Genomic DNA, 24416 nt, shown 5'->3' on the forward strand with positions numbered 1-24416 from the left:
TCATACACATATCTAGAATTGCTGTCTAGGTACTGTGCTTACAGTTCTCGTAGATGGTGAAACCTGGGCTATGTCCTCACAGTCCAAAAAGCTGGGGTCCCTTACTCTGAGCTGAAAATCAGGGCAAATCAAATCTATAGTGAATCGAGAAACACAAGAAGCATTCCCTTTTTAAAAAGAAAGCTATAAATACCCCCACCAACTTCTTACTTCATTACTCTTTCAGTTGCTCTTCTACAAATACTGAACACCTGCGGTGTGCCAGGGCGGGTTCTAGCTTCTGGAGCTACAACTGTGGCAAAAACAGATAACAATTCGTGCCCTTAAGAACTATACCTACTAGGCCAGGGTGACACCAGGTAGGGCATCAGACACTAAAGAAAATAAATAATCTGTATAATGTATTAGGAGATGTAAACAGAGTCACCAAATACAGTTGTGCAGATTGCTCACTGCCCAACTCTGTGTCCAGTAATGCCAATGGAGGTCTTGGATCTAAGCAATTAAGAATGGGGTTGCCACTTTGGGAGGCCGAGGTGGGCGGATCACTTGAGGCCAGGAGTTCGAGACCAGCCTGGCCAACGTGGCAAAACCCCGTCTCTAGAAATACAAAAATTAGGCCGGGCACGGTGGCTCATGCCTGTCATCCCAGCACTTTGGGAGGCTGAGATGGGTGGATCACAAGGTCAGGAGATCGAGACCATCCTGGCTAACACGGTGAAACCCCGTCTCTACTAAAAATACAAAAACAAAATTAGCCAGGTGTGGTGGCAGGTGCCTGTAGTCCCAGCTACTCGGAGGCTGAGGCAGGAGAATGGTGTGAACCTGGGAGGCGGAGCTTGCAGGGAGCCAAGATTGTGCCACTACACTCCAGCCTGGGTGACACAGCAAGACTCCATCTCAAAAAAACAAAAAACAAACAAACAAACAACAGCAACAAAAAATTAGCAGGGTGTGGTGGTGTGTGCTGTAATCCTAGGTACTCAGGAGGCTGCGACATGAGAATCGTTTGAACCTAGGAGGCAGAGGTTGCAGTGAGCCAAGATCATGCCACTGCACTACAGCCTGGGCAACAGAGGGAGACTCTGTCTCAAAAAAAAAAAAAAAAAAAAAAAGGAATGGGGTTGCAATTCAGTCAGATGGAAAAGGATACAAGTAAGATCAGGAGTTGTTTCTTAACTTTGTATTAAAGAATAAAATACATATTGAAAAGTGCATATAGGCTGGGTACAGTGGCTCATGTCTGCAATCTTAGCACTTTGGGAGGCCAAGGCGGGTGGATTGCTTAAGCCCGGGAGTTCAAGACCAGCCTGGGCAACATAGCAAGATCCTGTCTCTACAAAACAAAAAAATGAAAAATTAGCCAGGCATGGTGGCACACACCTTTAGACCCAGCTATTTGGAAGACTAAGGTGGGAAGATCACTTGAGCCCAGGAGTTCAAAGATGCAGTGAGCTATGATAGTACCACTGCACTCCAGGCTGGGTGACAGAAAAAGACCCTGTCTCAAAAAAAAAAAAAAAAAAAAGTGCATATAACTAGCATCAACATCAAGGAAACAGAAGATTACTGGCACCCGAGAAGCCCCTCACAGTTTCTCTTCCAGTCCTTATTCTGTCTGCTACCATTGCTTTTTTATTTTATTTATTTATTTGAAATGGAGTCTCGCTCTGTTGCCCAGGTTGGAGTGCAGTGGCATGATCTCGGCTCACTGCAACCTCCACCTCCTGGGTTCAAGCAATTCTCCTGTCTCAGCCTCCTGAGTAGCTGGGACTACAGCTGCCTGCCACCACGCCTGGCTAATTTTTTTATTTTTAGTAGAGATGGGGTTTCACCATTTTGGTCAGGCTGGTCTAGAACTCCTGACCTCAGGTGATCAAGTGTGAGCCACCGCACCCGGCCTACTATTGCTTTTAACAGCATTTCGTAGTTGTGGCTGACTTTGAACTTTGTATGACAGGGGTCATACAGTATGTATTCTTTTATCGTCTGGCTGTTTTTACTCAAATTATGTTTTTGAGATTCATTCATATTCTCGTATGTAGCTGTGCCCAGCTTGTTCATTTTCACTGCTGAATAGTAGTATACAGTATGAATATACCAAGCTTCATTTACTTATTAATAGGCATTTGTGGACCAGGCGCGGTGGTTCACGCCTATAATCCCAGCACTTTGGGAGGCTGAGGCGGGCAGATCACCTGAGGTCAGGAGTTTGAGACCACCCTCACCAACATGGAGAAACCCCAGGTCCATTAAAAATACAAAATTAGCCAGGCACAGTGGCACATGCCTGTAATCCCAGCTACTAGGGAGGGTGAGGCAGGAGAATCGCTTGAACCTGGGAGGTGGAGGTTGTGGTGAGCCGAGATCATGCCATTGCACTCCAGCCTGGACAACAAGTGCGAAACTCCGTCTCAAAAAAATAAATAAATAAATAAATAAAATAGACATTTGTATACCTTGCAGTATTTGCTTATTACAAATAGCACTGCCTTGAAGATCCTAGTGCCTGTCTTTGCGTGGACATATGCAAACATGTCTGCTAGGTGTATACTTAGGAGAAAATTGCTGAGCCATAGTGCATATGTATGTTAAGCCTTAGTAGACTCTGCCAAAAAGTCGATCCAAACCAACTTATAAGCCGGGCGTGGTGGTTCATGCCTGTAATCCTCGCATTTTGGGAGGCCGAGGTGGGTGGATCACTTGAGGCCAGGAGTTCAAGACTAGCCTGGCCAACATGGTGAAAACTCATCTCTATTAAAAATACAAAAATTAGCTGGGCATGGTGGCAGGCACCTGAAATCCCAGCTACTCAAGAGGCTGAGGCATGAGAATCGCTTGAACCTGGGAATATTGCGCCACTGCACTCCAGCCTGGGTGACAGAGTGAGACTCTGTTTTTAAAAAAATAGAAATAGGGCAGGCGCGGTGGCTCATGCCTGTAATCCCAGCACTTTGGGAAGCCGAGGCGGGCTGATCAAAAGGTCAAGAGTTCGAGACCAGCCTGGCCAACATAGTGAAACCCCGTCTCTACTTAAAATACAAAAATTAGCCAGGCATGGTGGCGCATGCCTGTAGTCCCAACTATTCAGGAGGCTGAGGCAGGAGAATTGCTTGATCCCAGGAGGCGGAGATTGTGGTGAGCCGAGATTGCGCCACTGCGCTCCAGCCTGGGCGACAGAGGGAGACTCCATCTCAAATAAATAAATAAATAAAATGAAAGTTTAAAAATGTCTGCTTTCAAAGAAAACAAAAACAAAAACAAACAAGAGGTATGCAGTAAGATATAATATCTGTTTCATGTAATGCAACCAGATAAACCATGCACATTGCAAAGAACTACATGAAAATATTATTTGGAGATAATTTTACTGTAAGCCTAGAAAATGGATATAAATTAGCTAAAACTTGTTAACATTATAGCTTCGGTGAGACATTGGTTACAAGTTAAATACACTAAAAGTAGTAATAATCCTGCATGATAATAAACAGATAATAGATGAAAAAAAGCATTTGCTAAATTTGTATAGCAAAATGTAAAATACTGAATAGTAATCCTCACATAGAATGTGTGTGATATTTGTAGGTATATTACAAAGCTTTATGATCACAATAAAGTGATTTCATTAGCCAAGCATGATGGCCCGTGCCTGTAGTCCCAGCTACTCAGAAGGCTGAGGCCAAAGGATCTCTTGAGCACATGAGTTTGATGTTACAGTAAGCAGTGATTGTACCACTCCACTTTAGACTGGGTGACCCCATTTCTAAAACAAATTGAAAAAAAAGTTATTTCAATAGAAATGTGCTATGGTTGCAAAGAGGAAGACAAATTATTTCTTTTTTTAAACTTGACAAGATTAATTTAAAATTTCTTTGAAAATAAGAGAATGTCAAAGATTCATATGGAAAATTAAAGCATTTATCCTATCAGATATTGACACATACTGTAATGAACAGTGATTAAATGTTATGGAACTATGTAAAACTTGAACAGCCACCCAGAGCAAAGGAGAGAATCTAAAAATAGATATAATTATATGAATTTAAGAAGCAACATGGCAACCATTAGTGTGGGTAATAACATTAAGAGAGTCTTTGGATGCTAGGGTTTGTGACAAATGCTTTACATTCATCCTTTATTGAATGCTCTTAAACCAGGGGTCCCCAATCCCTAGGCACAGGCTGCTACCAGTCCATGGCCTGTTAGGAACCGGGCCACACAGCAGGAGATGAGCAGCGGGTGGGTGAGCGAGCGAAGCTTCATCTATGTTTACAGCCGCTCCCAATCACTCGCATCACCGCCTGAGCTCTGCCTCCTGTCAGATCAGCTGCAGCATGAGATTCTAATAGAAGCATGAACCCCATTGTGAACTGCACGTGCAAGGAATCTAGGTTGCATGCTCCTTATGAGAATCTAATGCCAGATGATCCGTCGCTGTCTCCCATCAGCCCCAGGTGGGACGGTCTAGTTGCAGGAAAACAAGCTCAGGGCTCCCAGTGATTATGATTATGGTGAATTGTATAATTATTTCATTATATATTACAACGTAATCATAACAGAAATAAAGAGTACAATAAATGTAATACACTTGAATTATCCCCAAACCATCCCCCAACCCTGGTCTGTGGGAAAATTGCCTTCCATAAAACTGGTCCCTGGTGCCAAAAAGGCTGGGGATTGCTGCTTCAAATGACTTAGTAAAGTTAATAATATTATCTTCCATTTTGCTGATGAGGAGCTGAGTTTCGGAAAAAATAACTTGCTCGTGGCCCCACGGTTCTTCCAGTGGGGCGATAGGTCCCAGTTCGATCAGACTTCACAGTCTAGGAGAAGGGCATGTCAAAGGAGAACAGATTGAAGGACACAATTTGTACCTAGTAGATAAGACAAAGGGTTAATAATATTAGTAATGTATATACAACTCAGATCAAACATAGGTTCTCAAATAGGTAAGTAAACAAAGGCTCATTTCACATATGGGTAATAGCAAATAATATGCATTTGCAAGGGAAATACTCAAATTGGTTGGTAATTTTAAAATTGCTCAAACCAGTAAAGATAATATTGAAAAAAAATTGCAAATTGAAATTGTTTTTCAAGATTATTTTACATTTTTTTAACTAGCAAAATAATTGTATTGATTTAATATAGTTTATAGAAATATATACATTTCCCTGGCCAGGCGCGGTGGCTCACTCCTGTAATACCAGCACTTTGGGAGACCGAGGTGGGCGGATCACGAGGTCAAGAGATCGAGACCATCCTGGCTAACATGGTGAAACCCCATCTCTACTAAAAATACAAAAAAATTAGCCGGGCGTGGTGGCGGGCACCTGTAGTCCCAGCTACTCAGGAGACTAAGGCAGGAGAATGGCGTGAACCCAGGAGGTGGAGCTTGCAGTGAGCGGATAGTACCACTGCACTCCAGCCTGGGCAACAGAGTGAGACTCTGTCTCAAAAAAAAAAAAAAAAAACAAAAACACCAAATATATACATTTCCCTAACATGAAAAAATTAGTGAAAATGTTTGATTTTGCTATCTTGTTCTGGAAGATGATTACATGAGTAACAAACACATGTCAAAATGTATTGAGCTGTACACTGAGACTTGTGCATTTTACTGTATGTACCTCAATAAAAAAAAAAAAAAAAAAAAAAAAAACAGTAAATACTGAATGTACTGGCTGGGTGCAGTGGCTCATGCCTGTAACCCAGCACTTTGGGAAGCTGAGGGAGGAGGATTGCTTGAGCCCAAGCAAGGTTAGAGTTCAAGACCAACCTGGGCAACATGGCAAAACTCCATCTCTATAAAAAATACAAAAATTATGGCCAGGCACAATGGCTCACACCTGTAATCCCAGCACTTTGGGAGCCTGAGGCGGGCAGATCACTTGAGGTCAGGAGTTCGAGACCAGCATGGCCAACATGGCAAAACCCTGTCTCTACTAAAAATACAGAAAAATAGCCTGGCATGGTGGCACGCACCTATAGTCCCAGTTATTAGGGAGGCTGAGGCAGGAGAATTGCTTGAACCCAGGAGGCAGAGGCTGCAGTGAGCTGAGATTGCACCATTGCACTCCAGCCTGGGTGACAGAGTGAGACTCCATCTCAAAAACAAAAACAAAAATTAGCCAGGCATGGTGATACACACCTGTAGTCCTGGCTACTTAGGAGGCTGAGATGGGAGAATTGCTTGAGCCTGGGAGGTCAAGACTGCCGTGAGCCAGGAGAGCACCACTGCAATCCAGCCTGGGCGACAGACAGAGACTGTCTCAAGAGGAAAAAAAAAAAAAAAGCCAATCCTAAACATACTAAAATATAGTAAGTGATGAAATTAGGGTTATTTATAAGTAAGAAAATAAAGGTAGAAATAACGAGATGCTGCCAAGATTAAGGTTAGTATAAAACATTTAGCATGGTTAGTATAAAGCATTTAGCCCACAAATTTATAATTCAACTTCTTTAAGAGCCAAAGTAAAGAGGGAGTTACAATCACTTACATAACTCAGAGTGGTCATTAAGGTAAAAGGAAAGGAGCTGCTCAGAAGGGGCACAGTCAATACTGATGTGGAAAATCAGAAACTTCTCCCATGGGTCCTCCCAGTGGGATATAATATTGTATAATAAACAGTGTTCTCAACAACACATTGGAGGTACTAAAATAATGAGCTCTGAGGGTTGTTACTTATATTGTTTTTCAACATAAGCCAGTGGAGTAATGCCAGAACACAGTTCCAAAAAGGCAATTTTACCTGGATGAGCCCTTATGCTTTATGTAGGTTTCTGGTTACTCTAGCCTAACCCAAGAACAAAACTTAGAGAATCTAGAGAAGTGGTTCTTAACTAGGGGCCATTCTGAGGACATCTGGCAATGTCTACAGATGTTTTTAGTTGTCACAGCTAGGGGTAGGCTGCTATTGGCACCTAGTGAGTGGAGGCCAGGGATGCTGCCTAGCACCCTACAGTGCACAGAGCAGCCTCACAATAAAGAATTCTCTCACTCAAAATATCAGTTGTGCTGAGGCTGCAAAACCCTGATCTAGAAGGATGAATGGGCATTATATCACTGAGACCATCCTCCATAAAGATTACCTCTAACAACTAGCTTGGACAAAAAGGGAGAAAATAATGTACCCAAAGGATGTGAGTAGGAGTGGGGTGCAAATGTAGTAGCTATGGCCTGGCTTTCTAGGGGGCATATAGGCATTAGCACAGAGGAATATGTTTCTGTGGCTTAGGAAGAATCGCCTTGTAGGGTAGTAGCAGGTCTTCAGTGTTGGCATGGCCCCTCCACCACCAGCCTAATTGTATAAAAACCAGTGTGGGTCGCCAGGCGCCACGGCTCATGTCTGTAATCCCAGTACTTTGGGAGGCCAAGGCAGGCAAATCACTTAAAGTCAGGAGTTTGAGACTAGGCTGACCATGTAGACCAGAAGAGATGGTGAAACCCCATCTCTACTAAAAATACAAAAATTAGCCGGGCGTGGTAGCATGTGCTTGTAATCCCAGTTACTCAGGAGGCTGAAGTGAGAGGATCACTTGAACCCGGGTGGTGGAGGTTACAGTGAGCTGAAATTGTACTCCAGCCTAGGAGACAGAGTGAGACTCCATCTCAAAAACAAACAAACAAACCAACAAACAAAAACAGTGTGGATTTCTCTGACCCAGGATATTCCTCCCTCCATGTAGATCTGTCCTCAGGAGAAATGAGATGTGAGTTAAACTCCAGGCAGCTACATGCACTCACACATTTGTGTCCTTATCACATCTGTTCTTTGCACTGTTTGTTGGTGCTCTCAAAGTGAGAGCATCCTAGACAGCATCCAAATAGTCCCCCTACCCCCCAACCTTTTATTTTTGTTTAAGGACAGGTCTCACTCTGTCACACAGGCTGGAGTACAGTGGTGCAATCACAGCTCACAGCAGCCTTGAACTCCTTGGCTCAAGCGATCCTCCCACCTCAGTCTTCTGAGTAGCTGGGACTACAGGTGTGAGCCAGAGCACTCTACTTGAGTATCATTCTTGTCTATTTTTGAACTGTAAAAGCTTTGAAGTCTGGCCCTGCTCAGCAGTGGATACAGTTGACTACCAATGTCAAGTAGCTCCTTTCCATCTGTGGCCACTGATTCCCTCTAGGTCACATCTTCCCAACTTTGCCCCCAGAGAGAGAGAGAGAGAGGGAACTTTCTTCCCTTTGGTCTAATTCAGAAAACCCTTGAGTGGGTCCTTGGAGCAGGTTCCATCCTTCCTCAAAAAATGATGATGTGTTTCTACTAGAGCCAGTAGGGAAAGAAGTAATTATCCAAAAGAGTGGAATTGTCTGCTCAAAAAAAGAGAAGGGTACTTGCCAGTCAAAACAGATATCCACCACTCCAGGAATATATGTCCATATTTTTCTTTTTGCAAACTTTTTTTTTAAGAGATGGGGTCTTGCTCTGCCACCCAAGCTAGAGTGCAATGGCACAATCACAGCTCACTGCAACCTTGAACTCCTGGGCTCAAGTGATCCTCCCCACTCCACCTCCTGAGTAGCTAGGACTACAGGCACGTACCACTCACTGGAGCCGGCTTCAAACTTTTATTATGAAACAATTTCAAACTTACAGAAGAGTTGAAAGAATAGTACCAAAAGATGCCAGAATGTCTGCCAAACCAAATTTACCAGTTTTTAACATTTGGCCCCATTTGCGCTTTCTCCTTTCATATGTAAATTTTTTTGACCCACTTGAGAGTAAGTTACAGACATCATACCTGTTTATCCCTAAATATTTCATTGTATATTTCCTAAGATCACGGACATCCTAGGCCGGGCGCGGTGGCTTATACCTGTAATCCCAGCACTTTGGGAGGCCGAGGCAGGCGGATCATGAGGTCAGGAGATCGAGACCATCCTGGCTAACACAGTGAAACCCCGTCTCTACTAAAAATACAAAAAATTAGCCGGGTGTGGTGGCATGTTCCTGTAACCCCAGCTACTTGGGAGGCTGAGGCAGGAGAATCGCTTGCACCCGGGAGGCAGAGGTTGTAATGAGCCCGAGATTGTGCCACTGCACACCATCCTGGGTGACAGAGTGAGACTCTGTCCCAAAAAAAAAAAAAAAAAAGATCAAGGACATCCCTTATATGACCCTATTACAATGATCACATTCAGAAAATTTAACATTAAACCTCTACTATTTATTGCCTAATATACAGTCCAGTTGTCCCAGTAATGTCCTTGTAATATTCCCTCCTGATCTGGGATAGCATGCTGCACTTAGTTGTCATGATTCTTCAGTCTCCTTTACGTTGGAACCTCTTTTTTTGTATTCATCATATTGACATTTTGGAAGAGTATAAGCCAGATGTTTTATAGAATATCCCTCAGATTGGATCTGTCTCATGGTTCCTCATGACTGGATCTAGTAATGCATTTTTGACAGGAATGCTACACCATGGTGTGCTGAAGCCAGCTTGTACCATCTCATGAGAGCTAATTCTCACATCTCTTTCCAACTCTGTGTTCTATGATGTTATATTGGTAGCTTGAAATCAGCCATGGTGGAAGTATTTACACTGCCGACATCAACTAATGCTACAAATCAGACTTTTCCCAACCCCCAGTTTCCAGTTGTGAAACATTTTCGTTTCACAGGATAGGTGGGGTTGTGTCCTTCTCCATGCATACCTTACGATCAGGAGGCTCATGAAGCTAATCTACCCCACTATGGGCAATATCTCATCACAGGGTTAGGATGGTATGTGTCAGCTTCCCCTTGGAAGAGTTACTGTTTTCCCTTTTGTGATTAATATGTAATCTATGGAGAGTTATTTGTGATTATGTAAATATCCTGTCCTTTTTCTCATCAAACTTTCACTCAAAAGTTGTGGGTTTGGGCTGGGCGCAGTGGCTTACAACTGTAATCCCAGCACTTTGGGAGGCCGAGGCAGGTGAATCACCTGAGGTCAGGAGTTTGAGACCAGCCTGGCCAATATGGTGAAACCTCATCCCTACTAAAAAATACAAAAATTAGCCAGGCACCTGTAATCCCAGCTACTTGGGAGGCTGAAGCAGGAGAATCACTTGAACCCGGGAGGCGGAGGTTGTGGTGAGCCAAGATCGTGCCACTGCACTCCAGCCTGGGCGACAATATGAGACTCTGTCTTAAAAAAAAAAAAAAAGTTGTGAGTTTTTTGTTTTGTTTTGTTTTGTTTTTGAGACAGGGTCTTGCTCTGTTGCCCAGGTTGAAGTGCAGTGGCATGATCACGACACACTGCAGCTTTGACATCCCAGGCTCAAGCCGTCCTCCCACCTCAGCCTCCCTAGTAGTGGGAATATAGACACGAGCCACCACACCCGGCTAATTTTGCTATTCTGTAGAGGAGGGTTTCACTATGCTACCCAGGCTGATCTCAAACTCCTGAGCTCAAGCAGTGACCCCACCTCAGCCTCCCAAAGTGCTGGGATTATGTGTGTGAGCCACTAAGCCAGACTTCAGTAGTTTTTATTCATTGAAGATTATTGCCTGAATTAGTGAGTACTAGGAGAGGTGCAATGGTAATTTTCTTTCTTTTTCATTTCTTCTACATTTATTTGTTGGTATTCTACAAGTTAATTTTAAAGACTTATACTTAAAATAGATCATTAGTAATAGGCTTGGAAACAAACTGAGGTGTCCCAGTAGTTTCTCAAGTATGTCTAAATCCTAAGTATTTGTGACCACGGTATTAATATTCATTGATGTAGTGCAGGTAAGTTTCCATGAAGTACTGGTCCATATGGGAAGAGCAGAACCAGTCTTAAGAAATATTTTCCCACTCTTCTTTGAGAATGTATGTTGATAACATACAGTCCCAGCAACAGTGGAGGTAGCATTTGGATTCATTTTTCCTCAGCCTCACCTGTTTCCAGTTTTTACCAAAAACGTACCTTTGGAGGATTCCTGATGAGACATTTGCACTGGAGTCACAAAAAGTTAACTAGTGCATGGTAGAGTGGAAAGAGCACTGGACAGGGAGTCCAGACTTACCATGTTCGAGGGGATTGGACATTACACTTCATCTTCCTGATCCTCATTGCCTCTCAACATCTGCAAAAAAAAAAAAAAAAAGGAATCATATTTTCACTAATTTCCCTTTCAAGCCCCAAAACTGTCTTTGATTCTGTTCTCCTACTTGGCAATCAAAACCTATAATCACCTCATTAGCCTGGTGTCTTGTTCAACTGATCCAAGAAGCCAAGGACAAAAATGAAATGTCCTGTGTGGCACCTGAACCCAGTGACCTACTGATTGAATTTATAATCCAGCTAAATTAGCCATGAGGGTGTGGCACCAGGACTTGATACTGTTCATATTACCTTTGTGCATTCAGCCACATCATCTGACTCACTTCTCTGGTTCTCTTTGTTTATCCATGACAGTCATGGAAACCCACTGAAGGATCCTGTTACCTCTCTCTTTGAGGAGATCCTTCTCTCAAGTGTTGGCTTGCCCAGTACCTATAAGGTTATCTCTGTTGCCATGGTTGAGAGTAAAAGAAATGTTCCGTCCTGGGCAGACAGCACTTCCAAAACAGCTTTTACACTTCAGGCTTGAAATCCTGGAGTTCTTTATAAGTCTTAATTAAATTTCACCAAATGAAATTGCAGAGAACTAGGCAAATAATGTTACACCTGATTGATGTATTGTTTAGTAAACTCCGTGAATGAGTCAAAGAACGTTGACAGTCAGTATTACGACTCAAAATTTGTTGCCTGGGGTTTCTAGAACAGTGATTGTTCAATGGAAGGTGAGGTAGGGGCTGAGGGTTTTAAAAGAATATGGGCCTTTGCCAAAGCATGCATTCTCTTCTCTTCCTGGAACAAGATTTTGCTAGAGCCCACTCCTTCACTGCACCGTCACCCTCCTCCACCAGAACTGCATTGGGGCCACTTGTGTAGGTGGAAAAGTCCACAGGTGAGTTGGATATTTGCTCCCCACTCTTCCGGAGCTGTCTGAGCCTGGTACTCGTCTTGCTCAGTTCCTCATTTCAGCATTTTTTATACTTAATAACCCTTCTAAAGTAGAAAATTATTTGGCTGCTTCCCTAAGAATATCTGCTGTAGGTTTTTCTGTCTGCTGAACTTCCATTTACTAAATTGAGAAGTTGGTGTCGGAAATATTTTTCAGGTGACTTGTGTAAGGTTCTGATGAGGCAAAGGGGGATCGTGGGATGTCAGAGGAGTTGGCAGTAATTTTCAATTCACTTTATTCATCTTTAGTGTTTTTAACATCTTAATTTTTTCTTCTCTAAGATTTTAAGACACATTTGACTTTACCTTTGCGTTCCTGCCTAATTTCAAACCCAATGATGTTTTTGAGTTCTCCTGTTAGCCCTCTTCCCTTGCCGTGAGTTTCTTTTTCTTTGAACTAAGGAATGTAGCCTTTCTAAAATTTAGTCTTGATCAACACCCACCTCACCTGTTGGATGAACCACCTCATCATCTTTCACCAGATTGGAAAAGCACCGTCTCCTGCCTGAAAGGCGGAGAGCAGTTGATTTCTACAATCAGCTTGGCTTCCCTTTGATTTTGTAATCTGTTTCTAGAGATTATGGGCGAGCTTTGAATTCCAAGGCTCTGGGCCTGTCAGCTTTTGAGGCAAAAAACTTTGAAGCAGATCCTCTGTCTCAGGTTTCAGAAGGGCGGCCTGTGTGTTAGAGGATGAAATTAATTTGTTTTCATCTTGTAATATAAGGGAAACATGAATAATGATCACTGCTGGCATTATAACACCCTGGGGTTTTTATTTGCTCATTTTATTTTATGGGTTTAAAAATATTGTTTGTTTTTTGAGAACCCTCATCAAATCACGTGGAAACCTGAGAGAAAAGCACAATCCTTTCAGAAATCCTCACTGAGCACGACTACCTCTGTGAATCTGTCTATTGTATATTTACTTTAAAATGACTTAATCTCCTCATTGATGCACTTGGTATAACTAGGAAACACTCCAGCTCAGATTCAAGAGGTGGAAGGGAGGAAGAAAGAATGCAGGGCAATTTCCAGGAATTCCATGTTCTTAAACACTATGCCCTTTCAAGTACTAATTATACAGGACTTAGGCAATAATGGGGTTACATGGAATTGTTTTTGCATATGTTAAAACTTACAGGTTAACTTTACCACTGAAACTTCTTTTTAAAATAAAGATCCCTCTATACCATTCATTGTTATAATATGGTTCAGTAATAATATTTCATGTATCATCACAATTTAAAAAATATAAAGGTGCATATGAGTGTTATTGATAGAGCTATACCCTTTCTGCACATAACTATGCATCCCTACTGGGCTACAGGAAAAGGTTTTTTTTTTTTTTTTGGTAGAGATGAGGTCTCTCTATGTTGCCCAAGCTGGTCTCAAACTCCTGGCCTCAAGTGATCCTACTCCCTCAGTCTCCCAAAGTACTGGGATTACAGGCATGAGCCACTGTACCAAACCCTGAAAAAGCATTCTTTACCAAGGCCCAGAGCTCCAATGTTTCTTTGGGGCTTTGAATGATGAGAAAAAAAAAAAGGAAAACTGATAGAGTTCCTCAAACTTCAATATAAATCAACAGAATTTTAGTCTTCAAAGCATTTGCTGTAACTGATTTTTAAGGCCTCACATTTTATCTATAATAGTACAAATGTGAACTCAACAATGTGTCATTGACACAGAAGTGAATTTATATTTTTAATAATATTTGCATTGTGTGTATACTGAAATAACTGTACTATAACACAACGGAAAAAATAATTATCCCAGGAAAACACTCAACAAATGAATCTAGGAAAATCTGCAGGGTGCTTAAAAATGAACTTGCAGAGATAAAAATTTTTCATTTAGAAGTTTTCTGAATGTTTAGCCTCAAAGTCATTCCCATTTCTTCCTGAATACTGCTCTCTAAACATAAACCCTCACCAGAGCTATTTAAAATACACACACACACACACACACACAGAGAGAGAGAGAGAGAGAGAGTGGTTTCCCCTTAACCCTCAATGAGTCTCTCCACACCCCCCACTTTCCCCTGCAATGGTATGATCTGCATTTGATCGAAAACTGGAGGTGCCAAGCTGTGACAGCTTCCTCAACTTCAGAGTCATTTGCTACAACCTAGGATAGCCCCATGTTCAATGATGCTTTCCTTTTCCACCAACAGGGGCAAATCGAAGTAGACAGCGAAACCATCTTCAAGTTAGCCGCGTTTGTTTTACAGGTAAGATTGGACAAACTGCCTCTTAGCAGCTCCCTTGTGTTTGTTCGTTTTTGTTAACTGCCTGCAACTCTGAAACTTTTGCATGGGCCAGTGTCTGCTGGATTTTTAAGCCAGTTAGTTGTTTGCTGATGAAAACTGTGAGCCACCGTCTTCTGCTTTCGAATAGTTTGCATGAGCTACGGTGTGATCTTGTGAGTCTCAAAGAAAAATGAGATTTAGCCTGCTCTGAAGGAAAAGAGTTAAACTCATATTCCTGGAAGAGAGCTCTGGGATACTTGAATTTGGGAGGCAGCAGTTGTTACAACAGCTGTAATTTTCATATAAATTTAGTAACTTTTGTATGCATTTTCTTGTGGTCCAGTAAAAGAGCCTTTTAGTTCTTAAAGGCGTTAGTCTGTTTCCATGCTGGTTTAAAAAGTAAAGGGAAAACAAATAGTATATGTTTGTTTACCTGTATTGTGGTTTAAAAGGTCTTCCTCCAGTCTAAAAAGTGTGCCACTTGAATGAAAAGCATTTATCATGTGATCTTAAAAACGTACCGTGAGAAATAATTATTTGTGCTTTTTCACATATAGATGTTTCTTTTGTTAAGAATAAGGAATATTCCTAACAGGACAGTCAGCGCTTTCTTATCAATGCCTAATTCTTATGGCTGTAGGGACAGCGGTCCTGAGAAACACTCTTTAGAACAAAACTTAGGAACTTTAAGAGGCGAAGTAATCAAGATAAAACTCATTTAGCTTAACAAAAATACATATTGATCAACTCCATTTGTTTTTGTTTGTTTGTTTTTAGGAAGCCAAGGGAGATTATACCAGGTAATGATTTTCTTTTCTGATATTACTATGCAAAATAACCCTAAAGAATCATTTTATGTTGTTATTTTAAATAACAATGGATACAAAATCAAAGGAAAGTAGAACTCTGAGGCAGGAGACTGAGATCTCTTCGCTCTTCAAATAAAGACCTATTATTTTTGTGAATGAATCAGAGAATGACGCTTTCTTACAGTTTTTCAAGCCAGAATGCCAGCGAATTGTAACCAGAAGCTCTGCAAAGTTCTGTTTTCTGTCATCTGTTAATTAGTGAGATGAAGAAATCTATAAAAAGCTTTGATAGCTTATGCTGATAAAAAAAAAAAACTTACAATAATCTTGTATTCGAAGAGTTATAATGTATGCACAAAGAGATTAAATCCATCAGCTGCTTAGTTAAGGGATTAATAGGGGCTTTCTTTCGCAGCTGCCCCAGAGGGGCCTCACCCTTCATACACTTGACCTAACAGTTGTATTGTTGCTGCGGAGACACTCACTGGTTCTAACTGCCTCACTGGCCACATCCACAGAGAGTGTTTATATTTGAATTCACCCTCTACCTGCTCCATTCTGTCCTTTTAGTGCAATCGTTGGAGTTGTAGAAACAGTTAAAGGGTGGAGGCAACGCTTCCCTTTGTAGGCCAGTGACCCCTTTGAAAACCCGGCCTCTACGATGTTAATGTTCGACTCCTGGTAGACGTTTACTCGTAGATTATTTACAGATCACCTAGCACTCATTCCCAGCCAAGTCTTTGAATAATGCGCCCCTTAACGGACTAACACAATAATGCCTTCCAAGCTTGAAAACTTCCAGTTACGGAGTTGTACTTCACTTCAGAAACTGCCAACACTCTTGTCATCTGCCCATTCGGCTTTCGTAGAATGTTCAAGGATGCCACTTAAAACACCATGAATCCTCACCACAATCTCCCACCAGTTCTGGTTTGTGCTTTCTCTCTCTTTGTCTCCCTCCCTGTGTGTGTATTTACATTTTTCTAGGTCAAGAAATTTGAAGAAATCATGGAAATCAAACACCAATTGTTTTTAATGGAAAGAAAAGGGCAGGAGATTAAAAAAAAAAAGAGAGAGGATAAAGTAGTTTATAGACCATTAGTATCATTAAAGGCTCACGCCTGAGGCTGGGCATGGTGGCTCACACCTGTAATCCCAGCACTTTGGGAGGCCGAGGAGGGAGGATCACTTGAGGCCAGGAGTTCCAGACCACCTGGCCAACATGGTGAAACCCTGTCTGTACTACAAATATAAAAATTAGCTGGGCAAAGTGGCAGGCACCTGTAATCCCAGTCACCCAGGAGGCTAAGGCAGGAGAATTGCTTGAATCTGGGAGGCGAAGGTTGCAGAGATCGCACCACTGCACTCCAGCCTGGGTGACGGAGTGAGACTCAAAAAAAAAAAAAAAAAAGCTACTGTGTCTCTACTCTTGTCTTTCCCAGAAAAAACACGTTTCCTGGGAATATCAGATATGCAAGGAACACAGTCATTTATGGGGGTGATTTTTAAAAAACAACTCTAGGTAAGAAATCATGTGGGGGGGTGATGATAAAGTCAATTTGTAAATGAGCGTTTCAGGGCCCAAAAGCTCACTCTCAATCATCTGTGGATTGCTAACCCACCTTCCCCACTTAGCCCTTCAAGCCTGTGACTGACGCCCTCTGAGCCTCAGTTTCCTCATCAGTAAAATGGTACCTTTCCCATAAAATTGTCATGAGAATCAAATGTATGTAAACGTTGCTCAGGGCAACATCTGGCTTACAGCAAATAATCTACACCCTTGGGCTACTATTATTAATTTAGTTATTATTATCCTCATTATTACTATCATCCTGTCTGGTCTCTTAGCTACCTCTGATGAGATTTTTGAGACTAAGGTTGTTCTGAAGAAGCTATAATAACCTATAGTTGTGGGGGAGGTGGAGAATAGAAAGAGAAAGGTTAATTTCACGAACCTTCCTTAGGGAAGATCCCTTGCCTGAGGCAAAGGAAGGCCTAAAAGGGACAGTCCTTCAGTTGTTCAAATATTTTAGCCCTAGGCCATCAAGGTTGGCAAGTTAATTGTGGGCAAGCCCAGTCCAGGCCTTTGCCTTCACTTGAGCTTGTTTCTGGTGGTTTTCCTGAGTGATCATGGGGTTGAAGTGGCGCACACTGTTTTGAAATTGTCCAAACTATGCTAAGTAGTGGAGAGAGTGTGGGATTGGAAATCACGTAGACTGGCAGCATCCCTCTGAGTGGCCACTTATCCTTTCTGAACCTCGGTTCCCTCATCTATAAATTGGGGTTAATCAAAACAATGGCTTTGCAGGTTGGTTTTGAGGAGATATGGGAGCACTTCGTAAATTACCATGCTCTCGCTGTCTGATCTTCTCCTCCCCTGAATAGAGAGGATATGTTTTTCCTCCAAAATTTTGTTCTAAAACTCCTCTTTGTTTTTGTTTTTGTTTTGTTTTGTTTTTGTTTATTTTTGAGACAGAGCATTTCGTTGTTCTGTCACCCAGGCTGGTGTGCAGTGGCATGATCTCAGCTCACTATAACCTCCACCTCCTGGCTCCATCAGTTCTTTCATCTCAGCCTCCTGAGCGGCTGGGACTACAGGTACACACCATCACACCTGGCTAATTTTTGTATTTTTTGTAGAAACAGGGATTCACTATGTTACCCAGGCTGGTCTCAAACTCCTGGGCTCAGCTGATCTGCCTATGTTGGCTTCCCAAAGTGCTAGGATTACAGGTGCAAGCCACCGCACCCTGCCTTGTTATAAAACTCTTCTGAGAAAATCAGGCACCTGGCGCCAGGTGCAGTGGCTCATGCCTGTAATCCCAGCACTTTGGGAGGCCAAGGCAGGTGGATCACCTGAGGTCAGGAGTTTGAGACCAAACTGACCAACATGGAGAAACCCTGTCTCTACTAAAAATACAAAATTAGCTGGGCATGGTGGTACATGCCAGTAATCCCAGCTACTTGGGAGGCTAAAGCAGGAGAATCGCTTGAACCCAGGAGGCAGAGGTTGCGGTGAGCTGAGATCGCGCCATTGCATTTCAACCTGGGCAACAAGAGTGAAACTGTCTAAAAAAAAAAAATTAGCCTGGCATGGTCACACACACCTGTAGTCCCAGCTCCTTGGAAGGCTGAGGTGAAAGAATCACTTGAACCCATAGGGTGGAGGTTGTAGTGAGCCAAGATGGTGCTACTGCACTCCATCCTGGATGACAGAGTGAGACTGTGTCACAAAAAAAAAAGAAAAGAAAAAAGGAAAAGAAAATCAGGCAAGGCCAGGTGCACTCCTGTAATCCCAGCATTTTAGGAGGCCGAGATGGGCGGATCACTTGAGGCCAGGAGTTTGAGATCAGCCTGGCCAACATGGCAAAACCTTGTCTCTACTAAAAATACAAAAGTTAGCTGTGCATGGCGGCACACACCTGTAATACCAGCTACTGGGGAGGCTGAGACACAAGAATTGCTTGAACCTGGTGGTGGAGGTTGCGGTGAGCTGGAGATCACGCCACTGCACTCCAGCCTGCACAACAGAGCAAAACTCTGTCTCAACAAATAAAAATAAAAATAAAAAACACAAAAGAAAGTCAGGCAAAATAAAATACCATGAGGCAATGTTGTAGTGGTTAGAGCAAAGACTGTGGAACCAGACAGCCTGATTCAAATGCCAGGTCGGCTACTTATTACCTGTGTAATCTTGAACAAATTATTTAAAATCTCCAAGCCTCAGTTTCCTCTGAAAAATGGGACTTACAATTATAATACACACTCCATAGGATTGCTGTGAGGATTAAATGAATTAATATTGCATTTGTAAAGTACTTAGAACAGTTCCTGCAATCCATTTTATTTTACCAAATTGATGGACATGATGGACTCCCCTATTGTTACAAATATTACTTGTTTCCCATATAATGGGAAAAAAGATGTTTATCATGGTGTTATTTATATTAGCTTTTTTTCCCCATAAAGCTAATATAAAATATGCTGTGATGAACATCTGTGTGTATTTATTTTTAGTCTTGCTCTGTCACCCAGGCTGGAGTGCAGCTCACTGCAACCTCCACCTCCTGGGTTCAAGCAGTTATCCTGCCTCAGCCTCCCAAGTAACTGGGATTATAGGCACATACCGCCATACCCAGCTAATTTTTGTATTTTTAGTAGAGATGAGGTTTCACCATGTTGGCCAGGCTGGTCTCAAACTCCTGACCTCAGTGATCTGCCTGCCTCAGCTTCCCAAAATGCTGGGATTTTTTTTTTTTTTTTTTTTTTTTTTTTTTTTTTGAGACAGAGTCTCGCTCTGTCGCTCAGGCTGAAGTACAATGGCGCCATCTTGGCTCACTGCAACCTCCGCCTCCTGGGTTCAAGCGATTCTCCTGCTTTAGCCTCCCAAGCAGCTGAGACTACAGGCATTGAGACTCTGTCTCAAAAAACATAATAAATAAATAAATAAACGTGGACCAAAATATGTACCCAAATACCTTCCTAGGCAAAGTGACTTTTTCAGTAAAAACAATGACTGAACACCTAATTCTTAAGGCTGCTCTAGTCCACTCCTTGTGAATATCCACCTCTTTCTTGAGCATTTCCAAAGCTGACCTCACCAACAGCCCAGCCTCCAAACCAGCTCCTCTTCCACTATCTCCCTTTGAATTACAGCTCCATTCTCTCTTGAATGCTCTCTGAGATTTCCCCTTTCCCTTCCCATCTTTTTTCCACCTGTCAGATAGCTCCCTCCTTTCCTTCTGTTGATCAGCACCACAACTTTCTCAGTCCTCATTCCCTCCCATTCAGCCTGACTGTAAAAGTGTGTGTGTGTGTGTGTGAATTATGTGTTGAGCTAATAATTGAGTATTACAGTGTTATTTTATGTATTATTTTTTGAGATGGAGTCTTACTCTGTCGCCCAGGCTGGAGTGCAGTGGTGTGATCTCAGCTCACAGCAACCTCCACCTCCCGGGTTCAAGAAATTCTCATACCTCAGCCTCCCGAGTAGCTCGGATTACAGATGAGGACCACAACGCCCAGCTATTTTTTGTATTTTTAGTAGAGACAGGGTTTCACCACACTGGCCAGACTGATCTTGAACTCGTGGCCTCAGGTCATCCGCCTTTGTAGGCCTCCCAAAGTGCTGGGATTACAAGCGTGTGCCACCGCACCTGGCCTATGGCATTATTTTAAATGTCCATGTCTGATTTCATTCAGTCCTACCACAATAGCTGTTATCTCCATTGAACAAAGTAATAAATGTAAAATTTAAGCCCAAAGAGATTGTTACATTGCTGGTGAGTTCTCAGATCTGTTCTGATTCCACCACACACTACTGCCTGCGCGTAACCTCCAGTTACCTTCCTAAGACATAGATTTGATCATTGTTGTTTATTTCTAAAAATCTCTTAGTTTCTCATTGCACACAGACACCTGCCCACCAACACCACAACCTGGCGTTCAAGGCCATACTTGGTCGGCATTACACATGTAATCTCCCATTCTCTGCTGTGCATACTCCTTAGTATCTACTCATGCCTCTCTTCCTTTTTCTCCGTGTAGCCCATGCTATGTGCCTTCATGGCTTTGCTCAAACTCTTCTTCCTAGAATGCCTTTAAAAATAGCAGTCCTCCCCTTTTTATTTTGCTTCCTGCCGTGTTTCCTTCAGAGTATTTTAAGTTAACATTATCATAACCAGTAGGAAACCCTGCTCTCTGAAAGTTAATTAAAATAGTGGAGTGGGGACTTCCATTTTCTTTAAATAGATGGCAGTCTGAATTTCCAAGTCAGCCCTTAAACTGCAAAGATAACAGGCTACTTGGGTAACACAACACAGACAAACAGAGAATTCCTGAAAGCTGACACGGCAAGGAGGCAAGGCTTTATCACCCAGCTGCCAGCCACAAAAAAGTTTGTAAAAGCAAAGCTTTTTTTTTTTTTTTTTTTTTTTTTTTTGAGACAGAGTTTCACTCTTGTTGCCTAGGCTGGAGTGCAGTGGTGTGATCTCAGCTCACTGCAACCTCTGCCGTCTGGGTTCAAGCAATTCTCCTGCCTCAGCCTCCTGAACTAGCTGGGATTACATGCGTCCACCACCATGCCCAGCTAATTTTTGTATTTTTTAGTAGAGACAGGGTTTCACCATGTTGGCCAGGCTGGTCTTGAACTCCTGAGCTCGTGATCCACTGTCCTCAGCCTCCCAAAGTGCTGGGATTACAGATTACAGGCATAAGCCACCGTGCCCGGCCTTTTCTTTCTTTCTTTTTTTTTTTTTTTTTTAAGATTTTGAGAGGTGAAAGTTACCAAGTAACTATGTGATTAGGGTGTTTCTACTTGTAGGAAAAAGTGAGTGAGTACATTTTGCAATTCAATGCTGGGTCAGAATGAGAGTTATGTTAACACTTAGCTTCAAGTGGGAAGGGAATATTCACAACTGTGCTACAAAAAAAAAAAAAAAGAAAAATGCAGCTATTTCCCATGGGAAAGGAATTTTCTTGGATGCTCTGGAGACTAACGAAGGGAGGATAAAAACACTTTCAAGAAATTTGCCCCTTAGTTCTTACACCTCTGGAGCACTTAAAGCTCTGAAATCTAATTTCATTTCCAGAGCCTTTACCGTCAGTATCAATAATAAAAATATCATCTCCCGTGGGCAGAGCGCTATGGGGAGGCCGTAGTGAAGAGAGGAGCTTTGGAATTTAACTGCCTGGGTTCAAATCCAGGCCCAACCACTTGTTATGTACCTGTGAGTAGTTTGCCTAGCCTCTCTGGAACCGTTTCTTTGTCTCAATAAACAGTATTTGCCATTGTTACTGTTATTAATATGTTTAATCCTCACAGCAACCCTGTGATGGCACTGTCATTGTCCCCATTTTATAGATAAGAAAACTGAACTTTGTAGCTGTTAAGTAGCTTACTACTTAGGTCACATAGCTAGACAGTGGCAAATTAGGGCTCCATACCACATGCGTTTTACCACTGTTAGAGGTTTCCTTTTTTGTTTTTCGGGTTTTTGTTTTGTTGTGTTTTTTTGAGATAGATCCTCGGTCTGTTGCGCAGGCTGGAGTGCAGTAGTTTAATCACAGCTCACTGCAAACTCCGCCTCCTGGGTTCAAGCAATTCTTGAAATTAGCCACCACACCTGGCTAATTTTTTTATTTTCAGTAGAGATGGGGTTTCACCATGTTGGCCAGACTGATCTCAAACACCTAAATCTCGTAATCTGTCAGACTCAGCCTCCCAAAAGTTCTGGGATTACAGGTGTGAGTGACTGCACCCAGCCAGTTTCTTTTTTTGTATCCCAACACAAATTTGTAAGAATCATTACCTTCCTGGCCAGCAGAATAAAGAAGGCTTACTTGACAGAAATGGAATGTTTTTGTCTTATTTCAGGTTTGGCCTTTGATGAATCAACAAAACACTTTTGTGAAAAAAGCTCTTGAGAAGTGATTTTCCTCTCTATAATACTTAGTTAAAAGTTAAACAGAGTTCCCCGAGTTCTCTTGGCTAAGTTTTCAATCTGCTCATGAGCACTATAAATCTCCCAGAAGGGGACGCATAAGCAGCATTTCCCACACTTATTTCAGCCTCTTGCTGGACCACACACTCTACTCTGTGAACCACAGAGTCAGAGTAGAAGTCAGGCTTCTGCATTTCACAGCTTAAGTATTTTACATTTCAAAACCCCTTGCATGTCACAGCTTAAAAAACCCTGATGCAACTAAATGAACACAAAAACCCTAAACCTGATGCAACTAAATGAACACAAAAACCCTAAGTCCCACCTTCATACATCTTTAGACAGTTACTAACACCACAGAGGATCAGTCCTATACAGGAAGTAACTCTCTTGATCCATTTGAGTTCTCAGTTTCTTTCTCCACTGGAGTGGACCAGGCCGTTACACCCATCATAGCTACTTGGTCCTGAAATGAAACTCAGCATACTTGGCCTCTTCAGGTAGCGGCTGGCTGAGACACAGGCATGTGTGGCATTCGGTAGGAATAGAAAGTAGCATGACATGAACTACTTCCACTTCTCAAAGTGCAAACCATCCAGAGTCTACGGGAGCTGTGGGACGACATTGTTGAGGGAGAATTCTACATTCCCCCACCGATAAGCATTTCCACGCCTTTTGGTTTGATTCTGGAAACACAGTAAGGGATAACATAACACGTAACAATACAGTCTTGTTATCTGTGTTCCGATGGCTAATGTGGTTAATCCATTTTTTTGTGTGATCAGGAAAGACACATTGAATCACACACACAGGAAGAGGGATTAAAGAGTTGGGACTTCAAGTTGACCATAAGTAATTTTTCACTTGTCTAGTAGGAAGTTTCCCAGGAGAGAAATACATTTCTTTGACTTTCCATTCTTTTGTAGGAAAACATTGTCTGCATTGATTGGTTTTCTTTTCTGTGTTCTTTCTCTTTTTGTCTTTCCTTCTTCTTCTTCTTTTTTTTTTTTTTTTCTTTTGAGACAGAGTCACTCTGTCACCCAGGCTGGAGTGTAGTGGCGTGATCTCAGCTCACTGCAACCTCCACCTCCCGGCTTCAAGCAATTCTCCTGCCTCAGCCTCCCAAGTAGCTGGGACTACAGGCACATGCCACCATGCCCGACTAATTTTTTGTATTTTTAGTAGAGACGGGGTTTCACCGTGTTAGCCAGAATGGTCTCAATCTTCTGACCTGTGATCCACCCTCCTCCTCGGCCTCCCAAAGTGCTAGGATTACAGGCGTGAGCCACCATGCCTGGCCTATGTATCCTTTTTCTAACTCTAGATTTAAGAATAACTTTTTTAAAAATTGTAGTAAAATATACATAAAATGTATCATCTCAACCTTTTTTAAGAGTAGTGTTTGGTAGTGTTAAGTAATGTTTATGTTGGGTGTGTGTGTGTTTGAGAGAGTCTCGCTCTGTTGCCCAGACTGGAGTGCAAGTGGCATGATCTCGGCTCACTGCAACCTCCACCTCCTGGGTTCAAGCGATTCTCCTCCTTCAGCCTCCTGAATAGCTGGGATTACAGGCACGCACCACCACGCCCGGCTAATTTTTTGTATTTTCAGTAGAGACAGGGTTTTACCATGTTGGCCAGGCTGGTCTCGAACTCCTGACCTCAGGCGATCCACCCGCCTCAGCTTCCCAAAGTGCTGGGATTACAGGTGTGAGCCACCGCGACTGGCCGTGTTTATGTTGTATGGCCAATCTCCAGAACTTTTTCATCTTGGAGAAACAGAAACTCTACACCCATTAAACAGCTCCCCATTCACTCCTCCTGCAGTCCGTGGCCACCACCATTCTACTTTCTGTCTCTATGAATTTAACAGGAGAAAAATAAAATTTTTAAAAAATATTTACAGATTTTCAAGTTAACCTGCTTCC

General features: G+C 42.4%; 1 protein-coding gene across 4 annotated transcripts in view; it reads left to right on the plus strand.

Moving 5' to 3' along the window:
• FRMD4B (FERM domain containing 4B) overlaps nt 1-24416 on the plus strand; it is a 361154-nt gene that overhangs the window by 267382 nt on the left and 69356 nt on the right. For all 4 annotated transcript variants that reach the window (XM_009200361.4, XM_003894202.5, XM_009200359.4 and 1 more), the window contains 2 exons: nt 14166-14222; nt 15018-15040. In XM_009200361.4, the coding sequence (XP_009198625.2) occupies nt 14166-14222; nt 15018-15040 (80 nt within the window). The remainder of the gene's footprint in view (nt 1-14165; nt 14223-15017; nt 15041-24416) is intronic.

This window comes from Papio anubis, chromosome 2 (assembly GCF_008728515.1).
Source record: "Papio anubis isolate 15944 chromosome 2, Panubis1.0, whole genome shotgun sequence".
In the NCBI taxonomy this organism is placed as follows: Eukaryota; Metazoa; Chordata; class Mammalia; order Primates; family Cercopithecidae; genus Papio; species Papio anubis.